The 25,548-nt window shown below is 40.0% G+C and overlaps 1 protein-coding gene across 2 annotated transcripts in view; it reads left to right on the top strand.

Moving 5' to 3' along the window:
* Nucleotides 1-25,548, top strand: part of rimbp2b (RIMS binding protein 2b) — a 103,550-nt gene that overhangs the window by 12,788 nt on the left and 65,214 nt on the right. The window contains exon 4 of one of the 2 annotated variants that reach the window (XM_042222800.1): nucleotides 8,178-8,297. The exons of the other annotated variant lie outside the window; for it this stretch is intronic. Coding sequence (XP_042078734.1) covers nucleotides 8,178-8,297 — 120 coding nt within the window. The remainder of the gene's footprint in view (nucleotides 1-8,177; nucleotides 8,298-25,548) is intronic. 2 annotated transcript variants of the gene reach the window in all.

Below are 25,548 nucleotides of genomic sequence, written 5' to 3'. Positions count from 1 at the left end.
AGAGTTAAATACAGGGAAATATCCTTCTGTCTCCTTGTCCCTTCATCTGAGACTCAGTCCCATACACAGTGCTGCCACCACTATGTTTCAGAGTCTTTTACAAACACCAAACAGATTGCTATGTGGCTTTTACTTTGAGTGGTTCCAATCTATGCACTCAAAGACACAGCCCTGATTGACATAGTGCTTCTTGGATAGTCTTTGCTTTGGCTCACATCTCTACAGAGGACTTTAGAAGCAGCTTTGGAGTGACAGGTGGGTTCCTAGTCTCACCCCTGATCAATGATCTTATTGCTCAGTTTGGCCTTATGGCAAATTCTAGTGAGTATCCTACAGTTTGAGACTTCTGCATGAAAGTTACAAAGTGCAGTGTGGTCTTAAAGCACTTGTTAATACCATCATAACAATACTATTAGAAGTTTTAAAGATGATTGAAATCATTAATTATGGGTGGGCTTTGGTGCTGGTGACGTGGGAAATTGCTCACGTATTGCAGAAAGACTCCATACAGAAAGAGTTTAAAGAGATGTTTGTGTCCCTCTCTGACCTTTCAGCATGTCTGTGCTGGTGGTCAGCTCGGTGAGAGTAAGGGCTATTTGGAGCTGTTCTAAAACGTAGATGATCGTGCCTGAGGTTGGGGGTTGGGAATGATTATTCGGATCTTGCCAAAATCCACAGGCAGTGGTGATTATTTGTTGGGATTTGCTTTGTAATAAAAAAGCTTATCTCCACAGGTTCATCTCAGTCTTTATCTCTGTCTCTACCTTTGTGCTTACTGCGTCTGCTTCGCCCACACTGCACTCAGATGTTACAGGTTAATTTATCCAAACTTACACAATCAGATTTTTTTCCGCTGGGAGCTATTCACGGTCTGCTTTATGTGATGTATTTGCTTTATAGTTAAAACAGCAGGCGACAAAAAGCAGGATTTTTTAATGTCTGAAGTGGCTTTTGAAGAGATCGAGTCCAGTGTTTGTGTCCTTTATGTGGACACATTCTACTCTGTGTATTGTCCACCATGCTGGAGGTTAATTGCGCGCTCTTTGATAACATATTATTGGCAGGCAGCACCATGGATACGCCGTGCCAGTCACTTCAAGGTACACTAGCTGTTTCTCGACCACTTTTAAAGTTGAGAGTGATTAATGGGATGCTAATGTGCTCCAGAGTTAATGCTCTTGTTTATATGAGGATGTAATTGATTCTGATGTCCTGATCAAGTGAAATTTCACAGCGGATTACTTGAGGGGGGGAAAAAAAGGCTTGTCTCTGGAGTATGTTTTGCCACACAGTCATTTCCTTTTTGTCATTCCAGTTTGCTAACATTATGAGAAGTTACTCTGCATTGTTTTATGTTATAGGTCTCTACGGGTTAGTAAGCTTGCTGTCCAATCCACTGCCTCTATGCTGGCCCATCAGTGAACGGGGGCATGGGATAATTGCATAAAGAAGCTGTAATAAGGTGGATTGAATTAGCTTTGCCCTGACTAAAATGAATTAAAGAGGTCATCATGACATGCAGACTCTTTAACAGACTCATTACACCTGCTCAACCAAATATATCATAATATGCTGTGTTAACTTAGAGACATTGGGAATCTAGGATTACAACCCAAATGCCTGTACGCTGGAATAATTGTCAGGATTCAATTAGTTTAATTGGCAATGTTTGAAGGCAACATTCATAAGAGAAAGATGAAAACAAAGTTCAGTGGCAATCGTGAGGGTAAAGGAATGTTGATTTTTCTTTCTGCTTTGCCAGACTTGATATTTACACACTGATGATAATGTTTCGTTTTTTAATGTTACTAAATGTAGTCAGGCGTCTATTTATGGCTACACAAATTATATGATCAGGTCGTCAGAACATTATCTGTCAGCTTTTTTAGGAAATCACTTAAACAAGTAGTCCCAGTTTCTTATTGTGTGAGGATTTTATGCCATCTATCAATTTTCCAAAACACTTATCCAACTGATACACCTGGCATACAGCAAACGGCAGTTTACCAGTCTGGCTCAGTGCAAACACAGAGAGACACAGTCTTTTTTACGTTTACACCAAAGGCCAATTTAGAATCACCAATTAAACTAACAAGCATTGCATTGTGGGAGAAAGTCAGACTACCTAGCAGGCACAGGGAGATCATGGAAACTCCACAGAGAAAAGGCCTGGCCCAGGAATCTTCTAACCTGCTAACCAGATCTCTGTCATGTTGAGTCAAATGTTTCTCAACTTTAACAAAGTCAGTATTGAGTGGAGGAGATGCCGTGAGGCCACCGATGGCTGAAATCACAATACTTTATGTGTGTGGTGAGGATAATTACATTTTGAGCAATTCAGTAGCTGCATGATCCTATAATTATATTCCTATTTTCAAAATAAGAATAAAGACTATAAGATAAACATCCCCCTGTCTTTATCTCAGAAGCATTCCTGCATCTGTGTGTTCGTATAGTAAGGGAAAGATATCCCCTACATGTCCTACTTTGGTGGTACATTGCTAAAAAATATAGTATGTGAGTAGGCTACAATCCAAATGGGTGAACATTATGGTGTCCAATTGTGATCCATTTCATGATTCTACAAGTTAATGTGAAAGTTTGATCAAGAAGGCAGGAAAATGCATTATTCAGTTTCCTGAGCTAGAAACTGCAGCTTGTGCTAAACTCTAAAAGATGTAAAGGGCAACTGATACTCTTTCCACCTTTAAACACCTGATTCTCCATTTGACTCCAAGTTTAGTCGAACAGATCACACCAATATTAATATAAAGCAAACAGTCTATTCTTTGCGGTTCCATTTTCTTTTTCAAGGTTTTCTAATTAATAAAATGAGTCTACTTTACCAATCAAAAACTCCTCATGCCAGGATTCCAGAATGTCAGAGAACTGTAAGGTTTCCTAACCATTTAGTTTTGGTGCCTAAACCTAACCACATAAGAAAAAGTAAAAAGCAGTTGTTAAGGAAACATTTCATCACATAAAACCAAAACATAAGACTGGAACTATGGTTGCGGGCTAACTAGCTCCATCACCAGCTCTTCACCCTCCGGTTGAGGACTTTGCTCTGCAAAAGTGAACTGTAATCTCGTGTGTCTGATGATGTTATGGTTGGTGCCTACTGCACCAAAGCACACCCTGAGCACATCCCTGAGTTGCCAGTGACATCTGACAAGTTGATGTGAAACCATTTTGTGTGACTATTTTTGTGTGGCGGTTGGCTTCTATATATACCGTATTCTTCGGACCATAAGGTGCACCGGATTATAAGGTGCAGTAACTGAAACAAAACTGTCAGATAAGTTTACTTAACTTAACTAACTCTTCTTGCTTCCTCCACTTCTGTACCATTGAGACATTAATGTTGAATTCTCTGGCAGCTGCTCTATTCCCATGTTGTTGCAGTATATTAATGACTAACCTCGTATTGTTGATGGATTATCTCAGTTGTTCTCCTGACTGAAGTTTGGTCCGTTTACAGCATCCTGCCATGCGATTGCATTTGCCCCTAACCATCGGGAACCCTCACGTTAACTTTTATTGAGTGGAAAAAAGTTAGCATTCATCCTCCAGCTTTACAGTAGCTGTATCCCAAAACGAAGGCCGCATCCTTCAGAGGACCCGGTCTTTGCGGTCTACGTGGGCCGGGTCCTTCAAGACTGAGAAGTGCGAAGTGCGAGGCTGTGAAATGGGACGAGTCTAGCCTTCAGATTTGCGTCACCGCTGTTCGGTGGAGTTTAATAAACTCGCCGTCTGCTCCTTGCTATCTAAAATATAACAGGACACTGGCATAAATTCTCGACCGTCTCACACTTCTGTTTAAAGTTTCTGTTTTATTCAGCTTTTGAAAATCTCGGAGGAACCCACCCGATGGATTAATAAAGTTTTATTTAACTAATAATCTAATAACTTTGATCTCAGCCAAACCGATTTACTCCGAAACAAATAACAACACAAAAAAGCCAGTTATCTGAGTGCTTATATATCATGTTTAACCTGAATAGCAAAAGAAGCAGGGGTCTGAAAATGATGAAGCCGGGAGTCGCTGCTCTCGCTGGCTGAGTGACCATTGAACCCCCAGCTAGCTATCGAGCGGGTGGGTAACAGACGTCTTCGAAAACAGGAGCACTTTTCCAAATATGCGATGTCTTGATAAACTAAACAGATATTTAAAGTTTATACGGCTACTTTGTTAAAAGTTAAGTTTGTGATCCAGAAAGATTAATAAGAGTAATATTAAAACTTAGTAGCGGCCGCCATTGTTGGAAACTGGAATTGGCAGGGCTGCGCTATGAATTCTGGGATATGATGGGCCTAAAAGGCCACACCCGACCCATCCTTCAAATTCGGGGAAAATGAAGGACGGATTTGTCAGCTGCATTTGAAGGAGTCGATGAATTGGGACAGCCTTTGTCACCTGGCTGTGACATAATCGGCTTTCAAATGCGGCCTCCGAAGGATGTAGCCTATGTTTTGGGACCCAGCTAGTGTTTATGTTATGCTAACATAGCTGTGTCGCTAGCAATCACGTAGCACATCATTATATACAAGCTAGTCCAATTTCAGTAACCCTACAAACATCACTGCTTGTTTAGTTTTCTGTCTTCATTTATGTTGGAAGTGATAGCAGAGCTGTACATTTTAATTTTCTAAGAAATCTGTCACACAGAACATGATATGTTTAGGTGGAAACTTCCTGCTAACTTCTAATGCTGTTAAATTTAATAAATTCTGTTTTCATGGATGCCTGGAAATTAAACTTGATTGTTACACCTGGTAAAGCAGGTAAAGATGAAAGAATTTAGACAGTTCTTACCTCTCAGTGATGCCGCAGTGTTCGTTTGACTTTGGGACCTGAAGCGGAGTTTGGACCTGGATTGCTCCGTGCGGCTCCTGACTACGGCAGCCGTAATGCTCCAACAAGCCATCAAGCAGTGCAGCCTACCAAAGTTTTAATAAAGCGTTTTTTGACAGATTTTTGAGCACCATGTACCACATAAAATCAGTTCGAGGTCAGTAAGCACAACCAGAATTCATACATAAGGTGCACTGGATTATAAAGCGCACTTAATTTTTAAATTTTTGAGAAACTTAAAGGATTTTAAGTGCGCCTTATACTCCAAAAAATATGTATATTTTCTCTCTAGTGACTACTGTAGTATATGGATGGCCTCTTTAAGGAACAAGCATTTGCGTGGACTTAACAAAGTGCCGGATGTAAACACAAATTGTAATTTTTTCACAAATGTCTATGAAGTGAAGACACACAAATGTGTGTGAATTAGATTAGAGAGAGGAGCTTCCGAGTGACTGAGCACTTATGGGCGGTGAGACGGATGGAGGGAGGGAGTGCATGGCTTTAAGAGTTGTACCCTGTGGCATGGGTGCGGGGCAGGACAGAGACAGCCTGTGTCCAGATGTCTGTTTGTGTTATGGAGTTTCTAGCACTGCCTCCTTCCATGAGAGACAAACACTAATTGCCCATTGGCCCCGGGTTGGAGATGTGCAGCTGGGGACATGTGGCTAAAAATAGCACTGCTTGTTCCCATGAGTGGCGGGCACACAGCACCATAGCATTAGTATTCAGCACTAAAACATGGCATGGACAAAAAAGGTCATCTTCTGGGCATGGCCACAAATGTCAGGGTTGGGTATACAGCAACACCAACACAGGGTGGTGAGCAGCAAAAAGCACCTTAGGCTTTACCCCCATATGGATCAACCTACTGAACCATTGTCCTCTGTTTGATACACTCGCAGGAAAATGTCACTTGGAAAGAGCCGAGCGAGTGTCATGACATTCCGTGTTTTTGTTTGTAGCCCAGCAGCATCCATGCTGGATCCAGTCTTTCCCTCCGTGGAGCAACAGCCTTCCATGCTTGAGTTGAGTTACAGCTCTTCCTTTATGACACAACAGTAGCATCTGGTTCCACCTGACTGGAGCCATGAATAATTTAACAGGGGGCATTATTATTCCAGCCAGCTCCACTAGCCTGGCAATAACAAGAAGTTTAGGTAGAGCTATCAGTGTTGCTGGCTAAGTGGAGAACATGGAGAGAGGATGTTATTTTAGCCTGTTGCACTCAAAAAAAAATTATTTATATATATATTATATATATATATATATATTATATATATATATACACATATATTTATATATATATATATATATATATATATATATATATATATATATATATATATATATATATATATATATAAAATCTGTTGAATGAATGTAATTTCATCATGCCACCACGTCCATAGTTGAATGAACTAATACATGATTAGAAAATATTACAAATATCAGTCTTGTTGTTGACATTATTTTCTGTAATTGTCTGCTGTTAACAGGATCCAACATTATCGTTATCACTAGTTCTTCCTCCTTTAACACTTCTTTCAAGCCATTTCCTTATTTTTTTGTGCTAAATGTTCTTCAGCTGCTGTGTAGATTCTCATGAACCGCAGAATTAATTAAGAGTCATTTTGTGTTGAGGATAATTAGTACTGCCGTAGGTTTGTGCAGACGATACATGTTGGTAAAGCAAAACACCTGGTTGTTTCCATTGTTCTGTGGAGGGGTGAATTGGATTTAAACATGAAATGTCACAGTTTGTGAGCACACAAAAACTGTGGAAAAATGTTACGTTTGTCAAAGTTGGATTTCACTAACTGCATTTGGAAAGCTCTGTTGAAACAACCAGGTGAAATCAATCTTCGACTCAGTGTCTCATTAAACCTGTACTGTATTGTACCAGACGCTAATTTTATTTTTCTTTGCTATACTTAGCCAATGATATCCCAGATGATTCTCCTTGATGAAACATAATATGATCAAGATTTGTAAAATGGATTTCATTTTTATTCAGTATGACCTGAAATGAGTGACTGAGACCATAAATGCAATAGCAAAGTGTTTACAGAGGTCCAGTAGACTTCTACAGGACCAGAAGTATTTTACAACACACATAAGAGACTTCATTTTACAGACCTAGAAGCTGCAGCCATCTTTTATCAATATAGCTCATTTCCAGCTTCTGAAATGAGCTATATTGTGATGATGGAAAGACGCTGTCTCTCAAATGAATTAAACCTGCTAACAGTTGTCTTTGGGCACTGAGGACTGGCTAGCTTCTGCTAAATGAAGCTAGACTGTAACACTCCCTACCAAGTCTCAGTTATAGCACAGAGGCTAACAGTAGCCTGGCTAACAATAGAGGACAAACGGATTTCCACACAAAGTCAATCTGTGTGTGTGTGATCACTTTGAGACAGCAAAATGTACCTGGAGTATACTAGAAAACAAAACAACGCAGTATAGGATTGAGCTAGATTTGTTAACTATAAACTTATAAAAAGTAGTTCTGTAACTGGTAGCTCTGAAGCTGTGTTAGCTTAACAACCTTCCAACATTTGTTCCTGCTTGCGTTGATTTGAACTTTTTCCGTGGTATGCAGCACGGGCAATAGTTAGCAATGAAAGAGTCACTGTTCTTCTCATTGGGTGCAGACATAGATCTAGTTTACACCAGCAAGAAGGAGTCATTTAATAACTATAAACATAATATATTTAAAGTAATCAAGCATTTTTATATCTAAATAATCAAACAAGTGCCTTAGTTGACTTTTTTGAGTGTGACATCTTATACTTATGTGGGTTTGTTAGTGCTTAAGAGATATTTTTCAATGATACACGACATTAGCATGTTGCTTGTTTGTTTGCAGATTTGAGAAACTATGTAAAATGAGCTGTTTTGAAATACTTTGATATATATTGAATATAATTTAATTAGTCTCTAACAACTGCATTTATAGTTAAATGCAGTTGTCGGAGTTTGCTGAAAGCAGCAGGTGGGCCGGTAGTTGAGCATGCTTTGCTGTCAGACTGAATCCGTGAAGATCAATAAAGAGAAACACACATTCTGCTTGCACTGCGTTAGTGTATCTGTTAGAGCTGTTAGAGCTGCTTTCCCACTCAGAACTCCTGCTGGCTGTTAGCAGCCAGTCACCTACACTTACAGATCGAGTGGTAGCAGATTTCATCACCAGTGGGACTCAGCAAAAGTAGTGAAAGGTTATTTGGAATACAGCAAATCCCAACAAAAAAGCTGCACATAAACCTCCCATTGCTATTGTGACAAATAACTCCCCCACCTTCCCTGTCCCCCACTGCAGAGAAATGAAGCTTTTCCCCTCCACCTTTTGGACGAGCTTTGTCTTCTAGAGGACTACAGCCAAGCTCGGCGACTTAACCCAGAGACCCTGAGCCACCAAAGGCTACAGCAGAAGTTACTGGTGAGTTCTCTGTGTGTGAGGGAGATAAAGTCTCGTTAATGCTGAACTTTTCATGGGCCATTAAGGCCGGCTGAAGACCGCTGTCAAGGCGTTTGCTTTCGGCGCTTTTTGGCTTTCATGTCCTTCTCCCTGCTTTCGACTGTCAAGTTGTGAACCATGCTTTTTCTCCCAGTTGTTGGTTTAATTTTAAATGAGCTGTGAAAACACATCTGCTGTTCATTTAGAGCCTTCATTGAGCCTGATTGGGGTCAAAGTGGCAGTTTCTTTACTGACCATGTGAACAAACTTAGGCCTTCACCTCTTTCCTGTCTAATAATTACACCAAACCTACAGGAAGATGTTGGTAGCACCCCAAAATGTAGGATGCTTTGAAAGATATCAGGAAAAACAGAATGCAAATATTTGAAAATAATTTAACTGAAATTAGTATAATTTGCCATCATCAGTGGCAGAGATGCCAGCAGGATCAGCAAACTAATCTGCAAGGCTGGAACTGTCATTGGTCAGAATTTGGAGGCGTTTGAGTCAGTGAGGGTCAGAGGTCACTGAACAAACTGGTCTCCATCATGGACAGCCCATCACCCCCGCTCCACGACACACTTCTGAGGGAGCAGAGCTCCTTCTCCCTCAGACTGATTCACCTCGTTGCCATAAAGAAAATGTTAGGAACTCATTCCTGCCATTATCTATTAACTTGTAAAACAACTCTTCATTCTGTCACAGGTGAACACACCTGTCACAAGCATATTTGTGTATTACGCCTTCATACTGCTGGTTTTCTTAGATTTATAGTGTACATTTTATTTATTAATGCAATTTGCATTTCTCTCTTATATAATGTCAGTCTTACATTTTACTGTCTTTATCACTTTTGTAAATATATAAATTCCAGCACTACCTCATAGTATAAGGCCTTTTCCAGGCACTTGTGACACTTTTATTTTAATTGCTTGGTTTATATATTTATTGTAGATTACCTATCTGTTTCAGATGCTGAAGCTGAGAAATGTTGATTTATTGATTGGGTCAGGGATATTAAAACAATTTAAAGGTTGTGTCATGAAAAACACCTGGTGGAACATCTCACAACTAATGAGGTTAATTAGTACCAGCATTACATATAAAAAGAGCATCCCAGAGAGCCTGAATGTTTCAGATATAAAGATAAGTGGGGCTCGTCATTCAAAGACAAAAGCCAAGCTCTTATGGCTCTACAGTAAAAACAGACACAAGTCTATGGTAGAAATCTCAGGATGGGTTTAAGAACTCCTGAAAAAAACACTGTCAGTCAACAGAGTTTGTCACTGCATCAGAAAACTGAAGTGAAATCTCTACGATCCAGAGGTCCCACAGGTCCCGAAAATTTGAAACAGTCTTTGGAAGCCATGCGTGCCACATCTTCTGGGTTTAAGACAAGTAGGACCGTTCGGCTTGTCATCAGAGCTGTGTTCAAAAGCCAGCATCCAAGATGTTATTGTATGGGCCATTGGTCAACATGGCCCACTCAATAATATTTCTGAAGGCCATATTAATGGTGAACAGTATATACATGTTTTGAAACAGCAAGCAACATAGATGCCATCTGGACGAGATCTTTTTCAGGGAAACCCTTACATATTACAAAAAGACAATCCCAAAACACTTTCTGGATCTATTCCATCCCTGTCACCCATTTCTTACACTATGAAAGGTATTTCTGAAAAAGGTCCTGAACTGGTGAGCACTTTAATGGCAGTTTGTCCCATCACCTCCCAAATGCTTATGAGTGTTAAAAGAAGAGATGATGCAGCACAGTTGAAAAACAACTTTTATTATATTAGACTATTTTTATGAAATTAAAAAAGGATTATTAAAAAAACATTTAGTTTTAGCATTTGATCTGTCGTGTTTGTACAGCTGTATTAAATATCGTCTTTAAATGATTTGCTAATCATTTGATCCTGTTTTTAGTGACATTTGAGAGAGCCTTGTGATTATTATTTTGTTTGTTTTTTTTAGCTAATGCTGCCAAATTACTGATGAAATTATGCCGTGGTGAAGTATTTGTCTACGATTCCCAAGTCAGCATTTACTCAAGCCTGCATGCAATGATCACCTAATGGGTCTTCATTCAAATCAGCCTTAAGGTCGATGTCACATTTACAGGCAATAACTGGTGAATTGTGAGCTACTATGACATTGAGGTTGTATGTTAGTGCTACTATGAGTTGGTGAAAATCGGTTAAGGTAATTTTTTGGACTTAAAGTAATGTTTTATATGCATACACACATACTTTTATTTAACAGTACAATTTAAGTGCAGTGAACCTGACTGTACTTTCTCGGGGCGTTAGGACACCTCATAATCGTGTTGCTGAAAATCCAGTGGACGGTAAACTGGAGGTTACCAGTGCAGAGCTGTCTTCCTCCGGCTTCCTCCAGGCTGCGATCTCACAGCGGAGGCTGCTTGTAATTCCCCCGGCTTCCCCTGACGTCTGTGGTTCAATATGAATGAGCTCCATCGATTAGATCTCAGTGTGGTGCCTGTGCAAAGGGAATGCGCGTGTGCGTGCGTATATGTACGTGTCTATGTGTGTGCATGGGACTGCTGGCTTTCTCTTCTGTGTCTCCTCAGCACTTACCAGACTGTTGTTTTCACAGAGGGTGATGTTATGGGTGACATCTTTTGGTTGAACCATAAACTGAAGCTTTGTTATTAACAGCTTTTCTGTTGCGCGTTGATGAACAATCTAACTGATGTCCTGATTTTCCTAGCGATAAGAATAACACTGGCACTAACGGTAACATAAGGAACTAGAGAAGGTGTTGTCTCTATTAAATTTCTCCTGCCATATTTTGTTGGTTTTGTGAGGAGACAATCTCCAAAAATACAGAAACACCTTCTCGCCTCACATACTGAGAGTGCGGCATTCTGGTGTTAAAGTCCATACTTCTAGTCGATAGGGGTGCAAGGTTAGCACTGCTGACTGTGATTTTATCCAAAATGAGCATAGTGTGAACTTTATTTTTTTTAACCTATCTGCCTGCTTGTGACAGGACTGCTTGTTAATTAACAACATTTCTTAAGTGCTGATCTGCCATTTCAGTCACACGCAGCATTATTTGTAAAGCAACCAAACATGATTTCTTTTTAAAGAAAAGTGATTATAAATGAATTATTAATTTTTGCCTGGAGGTATTCCTGCAAATCAGTGTGATGGACAGTTATTAGTGCATCTTCCCGTGCCTGCGTTTAACTCGTAGCAGACAAAATGCTTAATGTGGAGTGCTGAGTTTATGGGATTACTTGGCAGGTGGCCTTCTTTTAGTACTAATTACAACCTTGACAACATCCTTGAGTGAGGTACGGTCACACAAAATCTTTTCCACGGTGGTTGCTGGGAAACAAATGCTTTTAAAGTTAACACACATCCTATCTTGTCATTAGATGGTGTTTTCCACTGCTCAGTCAACAGAGAAATGGACTGGGAGTGACAGGCGTATTGTAAAAGGGTGGGTGGTTTTGAAGCAGTGTTGCTGGTTTCCTCAAGCGGAAAAAGAGCTGATTATGAATCTTGAAAGATTGAAGTAGCGTCAGTAATTACTAATACTGCACGGCTCTACGTAAGACCGAGTGATGCAATGAAAAACTGACACGACGCGAGGCACTTCTGCAGTGATCTTCATTAACCCGCTGCTCTGTTATCATCTCTGACGGAGATGTAATCAACAAGACTGCAAGTGCACTCTAGCAAAGGTGTCTCCCTGGTTGAGCGGCTGTCTTCAGCCATTACACGTTTCTATCTGTGGGTTATGCTTTTGCTTTTGGGCAAACCTCATTAAATTTGATCAAACTTTGTTCCGTGTTGTCTTTGTAGGCTTGCAGATTTGTCCTGAAGGAGAAATCTTTGGGTTGTGATTGTCATTCTGCAAAAGTTGGCATGAAAAAATTTTTTTTCTTTGCCAGAGCAACTCATACTGTACAACTGCAAATGTTTTTTGAGATCAGAGTAAACGGCTCATGAAAGAAGCAATTCTCTGCTTTGTGACTTTCCTACTTGTGAGTTGTGAACCTACTTTGTAAAAATGCAAATCTTTAAAATATCATGCAGTTGTAGTCTGCTCTAATATCATTTGAATGTAAAACCGCGCAGAGTTCATACTAACACAATGGTTAGAGTAGCCCCTGCAGCCATAAATGTCACCTATCTAATAAGTGTGTGTAAAGCAAAGTGTAGAATACAAAGAGAGGAGTTATTGTGTGAGTGAAATGGGTTGCTAATGTTCATTAATGCACAGCAGTATTAAACTACATTGGCCGTTATAAGCTACTCATAATTCCAGAACATACCTGCAAATTGCTCATGTATTGCTCAAACCTTCTGGATTGACCTTAGAGGAGGGAAGTCTTTCTTCTATAGAAGCGTGTGCTCACCTATGCTTTTCTCATTTGCAAAGCTTTAAGGTAATGAAATTGTTTTCAAAGGTGTCATAAAACAAAAGAAAATGATAAAGTGTTCATCAAGGATCGGTCCAGCAAGCATTTTTAGCACCGAGCATGTGATAGATGTGGGTTACATGAACAGATTTGCTCTTTGAAATGGAGAAAATTTACTGGTTTGCTGCCCGATGAAGTAATTTGATGTGTAATCCTTTTGGCAGGGACAGGCAACACAATTCCTTCAGCACAACAACCAAAAAAACGAGCTATTTATGTCTCCATATCAGTTGTTTTTAATCTATGGTCTTGAATATATCACGTGCATATTTATTAGCTATAGTGTTTCTGTCTTCAGTGCTGAGACACGGATCATGGACCCAAAAACTTTTTCTCTTATTTTTGGAAAGAAAACGTAACAAAAACCTTTTCAGTAGATTTTCATATTTTACTGGTGATTTTGTGCATGCAGTTTTTATGTCACCGTGTCCATACAGGCTGATGTTGATGCTCTCACCTGGTTCTTTCTGACTGCCCAAAAAACTGCCCAAAGATGTTGCCGAGATAGCTTTGAAGAGGAAGGTCTTAATTCTAGAAGGGCTTTACTTACAGTCGTATGTTTAACATCAGAACGGATCAAGTTGCCATGGCAACTGTGCCCCGCTGGTCTGCGTGGCCCCCCTTAATCCCGCTTGCAGCTATATTGATAAGTGATCTGCCTCTGGGAGTGTCTCATTGTCACATCTGAGATGAAAAGGGGCAAGACGTATTGGCATGTGAACATTTTCCTCTTGGTTAACTGCCTTTATTCATGACTGTCAGAAGGCCTACAGTCAGGCTTTCAGGTTTATTTCAGCTATGCTTGGTTTAATGGTCAAGTTACTCATCGGGGCCAAGGGATATTAGACTGCTGATCAGATAGATGGGATAAATTGCAGTGACTTTGCAGTGTAGATGTACTAGAGCATCACTTCTAAACAAACCTAACTAAAAATATTCCGTCGCGTCAACTTAACGTCTTATGCACTCCACCATCGATGTGAGATTTATCATTTATTCATGCACATTGATATTCAGAACATTTCACAGAAAGTGCTGAGAATCTGTCCCTCTCTTGCCACGATATGACAGCGCTAACCACTGAGCAACTGTTCTTCCCCAGATTGACACTTTAAAGACTTCATCGTGAGGAGACGATGCTACTCGGGCCCTGTTTTTTTTTTGTTTGTTTATTTACTGCATGACCCTGATTTTTCCCCTTATGATTAGTGTTTATTAGCTCACAACACCCACAAAAAATATCAATGTGCTTGGGGACAGGATGTTATATGAGACAAACAGGTGTGGGTATGTAGTTATGTGATTTTTTATTTTTTTTTAATCATTTGTGCATGTATTGATGTTGGAGGCCCTTGTGCTGGGGGCCAACCTCATGTTTACATCACTTGTAATGAAATTAGAGCTGCGTGGCGCCCACACTACAGGCGTCCACTGATCCTCTAATTCAATTACTCCCCTTATTAACGCTCAGATGCTGCTGGCTGACCCTGGACCGCACGCTGTTTTTGCTACACACCATTTACTCTGCAGCTCTTTTTGCTTCTCCAGTGGAATAACTGGTTAGGGTCATCCTGACACCAGTATATTTGTTTATGGTTGGAGCAGCAGAGTTTACATGTGGAGCACTGACCAATCCTGAATATTACATTGGTTCCAGTAAACATCTGGATACTGTGATTGTTTTTCAAAGATAATGTTAGAAGACAAAAAACTATCAAATGCTGAGATATTCAGATAAATACTGTTCTTGACTGGTGTTTTTCCCCTGTTATCATCCACAGATCATAACAACAGACTGTATGAAAAAGGAAAAAAATGAGCCAACACATGTACAATCTCCTCTTTCAAAATAGATTATCTGATGTCCTAGGTGCTATTATGGATTAACAAATTAGCATTCGGCATGAGTCTCCTCCTGCATTACATACAAAACTAAACTGCAATTTTTAAAGGACTATTACACAGGTTTTATTTAGACCTATTTTACAACATATTTTTAACGATAACTTTCATATATGCATGCATATGCATCCATCCTGATGCATTATGTTTCATTTTTTGATTAAGACACGTAGTATGTTTGCCGTTTATGCCTTAAATGAACCCTTAAGTAATCAATTTTACTGTATAACCTAACAGAAACTAGACTAAAATGTTCAAATTCAAAGTACTGGTAAAACTGATGTTGAATGATTTTGTTGATATATATTAAAGTCATGCTAGGGAAAACAGGGGTTGGAGACCATGGCCAAAATTATCGTGGGCAGTGAACTTGTGATATTATTGTCTTTGAAATGGTTGTTTTGCAGATGGGGGCCGAGTCTGTGATGACCAGGAGTCTGTTGCTACACTCATAAAGGCTTTGGTGTGTCAAAACAGCAATAAAACGGCAATAAGTCTGAGTAATTCTGATATCACTTTGCAATTGATTTGGGTCAAGTTGATAATTTTAGCAGTGTATTTGTAACAATACAACAATTAACTGTGATAAGCTGTTGAACCTATGGGCAACCATTTACTTGCAATCGGTCGCCAAAAGAGAAAAAAAGACATTTGCTTCAGACTGTAATTGAAATTTGCTGTCATTCCAAAGAGGAATGACAGTCTCTGTTATATCCTGACTAAAACGCAAACCTTTGAATGTAAACTGTTAGACAGTGTTGCTGTTGGAACTGGGCCCATTGCCTCTGTGCTGTAACAGGTCTGCAAGGATCTGGCATGATGTATGGTGGGATTTAGCACACAGGGTGTCTCTTGCCAGCATGCATGGAGACAAGGGTACACATACACAGACATACATATGCTGCACTTCATGTAGTCAGTGGTTTGGTTTTTGCCCGACCAGATAATACTACACTTCTGACGCACAGACAACGTTAATCATAGCCTCATCAGAAGTAAGCAGAGAGAAGCGATGATTCGCAGCCTGCTGACAACAGCCACCTACTTCTACAGCCTGGCCTCTTATGATAGCCGTGGGCATTAGCATCACACTACTCTCTTTCTTTATTCAGTGAAGGTGTGGTACCATGAAGAAGAAAAACACACCATTTGCTGCGAAACATATGAGATAACACCATGTGACCACATTTAAAAACAACAGAGATGACAGAAACAATGCTTAATGTGAGAGATTAAATGCTGGTGGAAGTGTCTGAAGCTAAGCCGTTTAATGGGTTTATGACAGGTCAGAATCCCCTGTCTTCTGACCCGCTGAGTGCATGCATGTTACTCTACAATGAGGTTAAATCATCGCACGCCCGTGTTCAGGATTTTAAAGTTAAACCTCTGCCAAGTTTCTCAATCTCTCGCCACTGCATTGAGCTTATTAAATTTTCAATCTGCTACGGGCTCTCTTTCCTCACCTCGCAGGATGAATGTGCCCTTTTAATAATGTAACCGGTTTTAACAAGATCGTAAAATGTTCATCTAATTTTCATAAGCTCTGTTAGCAAAGTGACATATTCATATGATGGCAGGAATCTCTTTGGCAGTTCCTCAGTTTTAGCCATGAGAACGCTGTGAAAATCTATTTTAGTTTTATTTTTTTTTACTGCAGCTCCTTGTTGGCTTGGATTGTTGTGCTGAAGTTTATGGCAGCCTTCAGGGGAAGCTGAGGTTGTTTCTGTGTTACCCGCATGGCTCTGAAGTAGTGGCTAGTCATGATATAGGAGATTTAGATTGGCCTTTTGGTAAGTGATAGGGCTCCACTGAATACTCCTATTCTCTTGTTCCTCATCTATAATGTACACGAGTTACACAGAGCTAAAACATGAAAACGCAGCCTTTTCAGATGAAGCGCCTTCAACGTCATGGTTTACATAAATCTTTTTGGGGCTGATGAGCGCCGTCTCTTTTTCCAGTCTTTAAAACTGTGTGTGCTTCAGTGACATTAGTTGTACTAGAAAAAGGGTCAGGGTGGCGTGAATGCAAACACTGCTAGCTGCTTTCCCTGAGTGCGTGTGTGTTTGTCCTCTCAGGCATTGGTGGATAATGTGACCTTCATAGGGAGATTAAAATATGTAGCAGGCGTGCATTGATTTTTGGACTCACCGCTGGTATATATGGACTCAGCCACTGCATAAATATTGATACTCCTAAAGAAAGATCAGGCATTTTGTGTGTTTGTGCAGTCGAGTGCCAGCTGGGTTTAAAGAAAAATTATAATAAAATGATAGTACTTTAAATAAAAGAATACTTTGTAGAGCATGTGTTTTGATAACCTAAATCTGCTCGTGACCCAGCAGCAGCTTAATAAGGTCATTCCTATTATGTGGTGGCTAATTACAATGCCTGTTACTGAAACCCCCAAGCTGCACTGTCAAGTGAAAGAACAGTTTAAAGGGACACTTCATAAACCCAAAATAGTGTTTACCTCTTCATTCATATTTATTTTGGTTGTTTGTTTTTTTTCAGTTGATTAGTCTATCGATGTTTTTTTTTTTTTTTTTTTTAAACTTTCCAACCACAGTTGGACGTGAATGGCACCGATGACGTGGTCGAGCTGTTGTTGGCCTGCTGAGGAGGAAATCTGACTCCTGACTTTGGTAACACCCTGGTTTATTCTCCAGCGCAGAGACTGCACATAAAGGATGCATGTAATCTCTGAAAAGTGAAACTCAGTCTGGTAATACTTTAAACCTGTGTTGTTGGTTTTTTAGCATATGTAACAGTCAGTGAGAAAAGGAGCCTGCCACTTTTTTGACTTGTAAATTCAGTAAAACATTTTACCACATATTTCAGTAATATAGAATCATCTTCATTTGTTTGAATATGGGCCTGTTTGGAGTAAACTACATGATGAAAGTGGAATAGCTACCCTGTGTTAGCAAGTTCATTCTCTGAGTGTCTGAGTTTGTCTGTCAAATTCATCCCAGTATTTAGTCTTAAAATACCAACATGGCAACAGCCAAGAGCCAAATCAGTGCCTCAAAACAGGATTTCAGAAGTATAATTTTTTAACCTGCAAGCTTATATTAAATAAAATGAAGAATAAGAAATTATTTTAACCGATATTTGGGAAAATAATTTCTTACAGCAGTTAATAAGAGCAATACTACTACTACTGCTGCTGCTATTACTTCCTTCCATCCACCCATCCATAATGCATACTGTATTCTCTCCAAAGTGTTTTCATCTGTCTATTCTAATTATGTTTATTCCCTGCCTGTATTACAAAAGTTTGCAGTGGAGAATGCTTTTTGCCAGATTCAAACCATTGTAGCTTGATGGTACGTGCTGTATCTGTACTGTGTCAATACTATTTAGCCAAAACTGTTCTCTTGTCTGCCTTCAAACGTATTCACACATAAGTTTATTGGAATTTTTGAGCATTCTTCCAGAGGTGCATTTGTGAACTCAGATGCTGATGTTGGATGAGAAAGTCTGTCAGGCTGAGGTCAGGACTCTGTGCAGGCCAATCAAGTTATCCCACACCAAACCCACTCCTCCACGTACCTTGCTTTGTGCATAGTGTTGGGAAGGTTACTTTTAAAATGTATTCCATTACAGAATACAGAATACATGCCCTAAAATGTATTCTGTAACGTATTCCGTTACGTTACTCAATGAGAGTAACGTATTCTGAATACTTTGGATTACTTAACATATTATCATGCATTTTACAACTACGTGAATGTACTATTGCTGTGTGATTTATTACTGTTACTGAAGGTCCGCGGCTCCGAACCGTAGTAAAGGGACCTCTGAATAATATGGGTTCGTGTGGGGCTCCTAGCTGAAAAATAGATTTACTTTGTTGTCTGGGTCAACTCTGCTTGCGAGAGACAGAGAGAGGCGTTGAAAGGCTGCTCCAACGGAACTTATTGTTTCGGAAAACAGGAACAAAGCGTACAGAGTTTTAATAGCGTACTTACAACTGGGCTCGTCAGGCACTCTTCTTGGCTGCAGTGGTTATTATTATATTTACATGCTTCCAGTTCCCGCTTTCTCCCACCTCGCACTCACAGACACATAACGAGTATGGCAGTCCATTCTCCCTGCAGCACGGACTACACTGCCCATGATGCTACATTCTGCATTCTGCTTATTAGCTTAGCACAACAACAATAACAAAAAGGCGGTCTCTCACCCAGGAAACACGCAGAGCGAGAGCGTCACCCTGTAACCATGGCAACCGCAACGCTGCCGCCTGGAACCTACTGTCAAACAAAACCGAAACAGTCCTGACCCGCCACAATATGAAACAGGAAAGTACCGCCGTGTAATCCATTTATTTCAACAAAGTAACTGTATTGTAAATACCACCTTTTTAAACGGTAACTGTAACGGAATACTTACTCATATTTTGTATTTTAAATACGTAACGGCGGTACATGTATTCCATTACTCCCCAACACTGTTTGTGCACTGGTGTACGATCAAGTTGCCATTGTTCCCAATCATTTTGTTACAATACCACTAACAGTTGACTGAGGAATATTTCACAACTTGAGTGAGTGTTGTCCCATCATGGTACAATGCTGAAATTCTCTGAGCTCCTGAGAGCGACCCATTCTTTCACAGCTGAGCTTCTTCAGTTTTTAGCACAATATACACTTGTTCTATATGGTATCATTTATTGATTTATTTAAGAAAACTTCCTTGGCTTCCATCCTTCCTTGTAGCTTCCTTTTGTGTGCTTGCACAAATCCATGCACCCTCCTTCTCTCTAATTGTGTGGGAAAAGATGTGTCAGCTAGAATAATCAAGGGATAACATTTTCTATCGAAAAGATCAAGGGTCAGCTTTACTGAGACTTCATAATGTCCTACAAAAACACTATTATGAACATTACAGAAGACAGTCAGTCAAGGAAAAGTGTGAAGGAGAAATTTTGAGGATCTAGTTATAGTAGTTTCAAAACCCAGTTGTTAAAAATATACAGTGGCTTGCAAAAGTATTCGGCCCCCTTGAACTTTTCCACATTTTGTCACATTACAGGCACAAACACGAATCAATTTTATTGGAATTCCACGTGAAAGACCAACACAAAGTGGTGTACACGCGAGAAGTGGAACATTTTTTACAAATAAATAACTGCAAAGTGGGGTGTGTGTAATTATTCAGCCCCCTGAGTCAATACTTTGTAGAACCACCTTTTGCTGCAATTACAGCTTTTGCTGCCAGTCTTTTAGGGTATGTCTCTACCAGCTTTGCACATCTAGAGACTGCTCAGTCAGATTAGATGGACACCGTTTGTGTACAACAGTTTCAGATCTTGCCACAGATTCTCGATTGGATTTAGATCTGAACTTTGACTGGGCGATTCTAACACATGGATATGTTTTGTTTTAAACCATTCAATTGTTGCCCTGGCTTTATGTTTAGGGTCGTTGTCCTCCGCCCCAGTCTCAAGTCTTTTGCAGACTCCAAGAGGTTTTCTTCCAAGATTGCCCTGTATTTGGCTCCATCCATCTTCCCATCAACTCTGACCAGCTTCCCTGTCCCTGCTGAAGAGAAGCACCCCCAGAGAATGACGCTGCCACCACCATATTTGACAGTGGGGATGGTGTGTTCAGAGTCATGTGCAGTGTTAGTTTTCCACCACACATAGCGTTTTGCATTTTGGCCAAAAAGTTCCATTTTGGTCTCATTTAACCAGAGCACCTTCTTCCACATGTTTGCTGTGTCCCCCACATGGCTTGTGGCAAACTGCAAACGGGACTTCTTATGGTTTTCTGTTAACAATGGCTTTCTTCTTGCCACTCTTCCATAAAGGCCAACTTTGTGCAGTGCACGACTAATAGTTGTCCTATGGACAGATTCCCCCACCTGAGCTGTAGATCTCTGCAGCTCGTCCAGAGTCACCATGGGCCTCTTGGCTGCATTTCTGATCAGCGCTCTCCTTGTTCGGCCTGTGAGTTTAGGTGGACGGCCTTGTCTTGGTAGGTTTACAGTTGTGCCATACTCCTTCCATTTCTGAATGATCGCTTGAACAGTGCTCCGTGGGATGTTCAAGGCTTGGGAAATCTTTTTGTAGCCTAAGCCTGCTTTAAATTTCTCAATAACTTTATCCCTGACCTGTCTGGTGTGTTCTTTGGACTTCATGGTGTTGTTGCTCCCAATATTCTCTTAGACAACCTCTGAGGCCGTCACAGAGCAGCTGTATTTGTACTGACATTAGATTACACACAGGTGCACTCTATTTAGTCATCAGGCAATGTCTATGGGCAACTGACTGCACTCAGACCAAAGGGGGCTGAATAATTACGCACACCCCACTTTTCAGTTATTTATTTGTAAAAAATGTTTGGAATCATGTATGATTTTCGTTCCACTTCTCACGTGTACACCACTTTGTTTGGTCTTTCACGTGGAATTCCAATAAAATTGATTCATGTTTGTGGCTGTAATGTGACAAAATGTGGAGAAAGTTCAAGGGGGCCGAATACTTTTGCAAGCCACTGTATAATCATGTTTACGATGCGAAAAACACAACAATTAACAGCCGTTTTCAGTTAAGCAGTCTGTTTTTGAGAACAATTCAATGGTGCTTAAGTAAGTAAGTAAAGTTTATTTATTAAGCGCTTTTCATAGACAGGTAGTCACAAAGCGCTGCACACAGAGATTAAAATAAACAGTACGATAAATAGCTAAATGCACAATATACACAATATAGAGTTTAAATGTAAATTAAAAATATAAAAATGTAAAAAGCATTGGTCAACAGAAAGCTTGTTTAAACAGTAAAGTTTTTAACTGTTTTTTAAAGGATTCCACAGAGTCAACCAAACATAGTTGAAGAGGTAGACTGTTCCACAGCCTTGGTGCCACAGACTGAAAGGCTCTGTCCCCTTTCGTCTTCAGACGTTTCTGGGAGCAACCAACAAACTCTGAGTCTGTGAGCGGAGACCGGCGAGCAGTAGTGTATTTTGTGAGAAGCTTGGATAAATAATCTGGGGCTTGGCCATTTAGTGCTCTGTACATTAAAACAACGAATAACGAATTCTAAAATCTATTGGGAGCCAATGTAAAGAACATAAAATAGGAGTGATGTGAGCTCGCTTGCTAGAGCGAGTTAGTAGTCTGGCTGCTGCGTTTTGTATAGCTTGGAGGCGAGAAAGAGATGATGATTTATCCAAGCTGGTAAACAGGGATACACAATAATCTAAACGCGATGACACAAATGCATGGACAATTTTTTCCAGTTCAGCTAAGGAGACCATATGTCGCAATTTAGAAATATTCCTTAAATTAAAGAAACAGGAACGAGACAGAGATTTTACGTGTGAGTCAAGGCCCAGAGAAGAGTCAAATATTACTCCAAGATTTCGAATATTTGGCTTAGCAGAAGAACAGAAAGGGGCAAGAACCTGACTGATTTTAGAATATAGATCAGGAGGAGCTATGATCATGGTCTCTGTCTTGTTCATGTTTAAAACAAGGTAATTGTTAGAAAGCCAGAGTTAAGCACTGGACTAGGGTGGACAGCCTATCCAGCTGATGAGGCTTAAAGGACATATACGGCTGAATGTCATCGGCATAGAAATGATAAGACAGGTCACTAAAAGACTGAATAATGCCAGCTAAAGGAAGCATATAAAAAGAAAATAATAATGGACCCAAAACTGAACCCTGTGGAACCCCGCAGGTTAGGGCAGCAGTGTTAGAGGAGAACCTATCAGTCCTAACAGCGTCACTATGAAATTGTTGGATTGAATATCTTTTTTCCTTTCCTAAAGGATGATCCAGTGGATCTATTACTAAAGCAGCTTATACTGTAAAAGCACCCTTTAGAGAGTTCGACTTCACCCAGTTGAGAAGTAACCGCAACTGGAAATCATAAGAGGAGGTTATCATTAGTGCTGTGCTATACTGCAAATTTTCGAGTTGATCTGATACTAAATAGTACTAATACTGATCACCAGTATTGGTATTGGTGATACATTTATTGATACTGATACTGAATCGTCATCAATTTGCAAATTCTGAACACATTTTAATGATACACAATAATTAGTTAAAACAACAAAACCTAGTGCATGTGTGAGGTATATATTGTCATTTTCACTTCACAAGTATCGATCCTATTGTGCTAGTATTGACCTGATGCTGATACTGTCGATATTTGTAGTTGTCATTGAAGTTTACATTTTGGCAGATACTTGCTGCCTACCCTTTAAACTTCGTTAAAGTTTCTCACTATCTATTCACTACATATTTACAGTTGTAGAACATCAGTAATGGGTGCTTGTGTTCAGTCCAGTGCCTCTTAATTGGTGCTCGGGTAAAACTAAAGGCCAGTGATGGCTAACAGCATTTCTTGCGTAGATAGTGGAGCTGACTGATAAGCTGGTCCTTCGCAGTGTCAGAACAGTTGCGGTGAGCCGTGTCTCGAGTGCTCGTCTGCCTCAGACGGGAATGCTTGTTATTGGTGCTTTTTTCTCTGACCTTGTTATCAACTGTTACATTCAGACTCTTGCCTCTTGCTGCATTTAAGATGCTGCCCTCTTTGAGGTTTTGTTCTTGGTAGCTATGTACTTTGAGATAAGTGTGCTCAGCAAGTGGTACTGACAGGCTGACTTGGTGTGACTCACACTACTGACATGACTTTTTGTTCACATGAAAAAGGTTTTTTTCTGGGTCATTTGCCTAGATTGCACCTCTCTTCCTTTCTATCTTGCTCTTTTACTCCTTTTCAGTTGATGTCTTGGGTATCGCACAGCTTGCCAGGGAAATAAGAGCCGGAAAGGAAACTCCTGCGAGTGTTGTTCTATGACAGAATTGGTGTGAATAAATGTTCACTATGTTTTCTATTTTATCAGCATCCCGCAATCTACAAGCTGCATGTGACCGTATTTCTCAAACTTAAAGCTGAACATTGTTTTTATGGTTTTACTTGTACTCTTTGGGACTGAAAGAGAAAGCAACGCATCACAGGTACATGTCTTGATTAGGCTGAATCCTGATTTGTTTTATGTATTTCCACACATGAAGCTGAAATATCAAGAGATGATCAGCTGCAAAAGTAGAAAAGACAGAAAAGAATAAAAAGTCATTTATTTACTGAGTAAAAACATGATTCCATTCTGGTGCATTTTAAATGTTTATCTGTTAATCGATCCTGCATGTTGGCTTGGAGGAATTTCAGCTCGTTGCTCTGCTTCCTATGTGGGAATCTTGGTGGATTTCCTCACATGAACTATTTGCTTCAGGCCATTCCACAACTTTTCTGTTAGATTAAGGTCAAGACTTTGACTTGGCCATTTCAAAACATTAACTTTTTCTTCTACCATTTTCTTTCTTTCAGTAGAGCGTCTCGTGTGCTTAGGGGCATTCTCTTCCTCCATGACCAACCTTTTCTTAAGATTCAGTTCATGGACAGATGTCCTGACATTTTTGTTTAGACTTTACCAGGATCATTCAGAATTCATTGTTTAATCAAAAATGGAAATCCATCCTGACTGTAACGTAGTGAAACAGGACCAAACCATTGCAGCCACCACTGATGGAATAATCGTCTAATGCTGGAATGCAGTATTGCCCTTTCCTAACACAGTTAATATTGCTCAAACCGGGCTTCTGGCTTGTCATTGTGATCTTTAGTAAACTGCAGATGGCCTGCTTTGTTGTTTGCTTTCTCCTTGCAGCCATGCCATGCACATGCTCATTGTTCTTCAGTGTTCTCCTGGTTAGTGGACAAAGTGAAAGAGGTCTTTAGTTACCTAACGTTACCCTGGGTTCCTGTTTGACCTCGCAGATTATTACTGTTTTTATTTTGTTGCTTGACTTCTTTTGAGGAGGTTAGCAAATTTAAATGGCAATCTTTGGTGCACACTCAGTTTGAGTGTATATTGGTGGAGTCCAGACTAACTTTTCCAGGTCCTTAGTTATTAGCAACAGAATAATGGGAGCATATTTTTGAGCTTAACTGCATGTAATGTAGTGGTTTTGAACTGTGACTTATTTGAACTACATAATACCTGGCTGGCTTATTGATTGGTTGAAACAGTAAGTCAGACAGCCTGCTTTTAGGCTATGTTTCAGCTGAGAAATAATACTGCCTACTATGAAATATTTCAGTGTTTTCTTGCAAGTACAGTGGACATTTCATCGAGCTCCAGACTTTTTCTGAAATAGAAGGTTAACTTTGTTTATCACCCAACTAAGCTAAGGTTTTCAACTTCTTTCATCATCATCATGTTGTTGCATAGATTAATATTTGTATTTGTATGTGAGAATATATATAACTATATTTAAACAACTATTGACTTTTCAAAGGGCTTTTCAAAGGATTTGTAATTTTACAGCTGCTCTGTTAACACACTGTCTTTTACCAGATGCAGTTTATACAGTGGCCTTAGGTTCATATTAATTTAGAGTCTGTGACGGGGTAATATCAGGCTGGTGTAACACTGGCCACACTCGGTAATTTAATCTGTCGGATTGGATAGCAGCACGGACTTAGCTGAACTTCAGGATCAGGTTGCAGACTTATGCAGCAGCTTTTAGAGTTCTGTGAATAGAGGTCCTTCTGTCACGTTGTCTACATAACAATCCAGGTAGACTTGGGGAGAAGAAAACGTACCACAGGTTCCTGCCGGATTGCAGTCTGGATATGAGGGAACTAGTCTTCAAGGCTTGCACTGTCTCTGTGTGGGAGAAGGTAAGGCCAGGCTAGAGAGCATGATTTGGGAACTTAAATATTACAGTGTGGGTGAGAATATCTGGGAGGTCACGGGAAATATCAGGCAATGATTGACATTTGTCTTTTTGATGCTGTCTTAATGAGAGCATCAGCCTGTATGTGTCTGACTTACTTCAGGAACATGT

The sequence above is a fragment of the Haplochromis burtoni genome, unplaced genomic scaffold (assembly GCF_018398535.1).
Source record: "Haplochromis burtoni strain Fernald_Lab_line unplaced genomic scaffold, NCSU_Asbu1 Contig_95, whole genome shotgun sequence".
NCBI lineage: Eukaryota > Metazoa > Chordata > Actinopteri > Cichliformes > Cichlidae > Haplochromis > Haplochromis burtoni.
The sequence above is the reverse complement of the archived record's forward strand: the minus strand, read 5'-3'. Positions and strand labels throughout refer to the sequence as shown.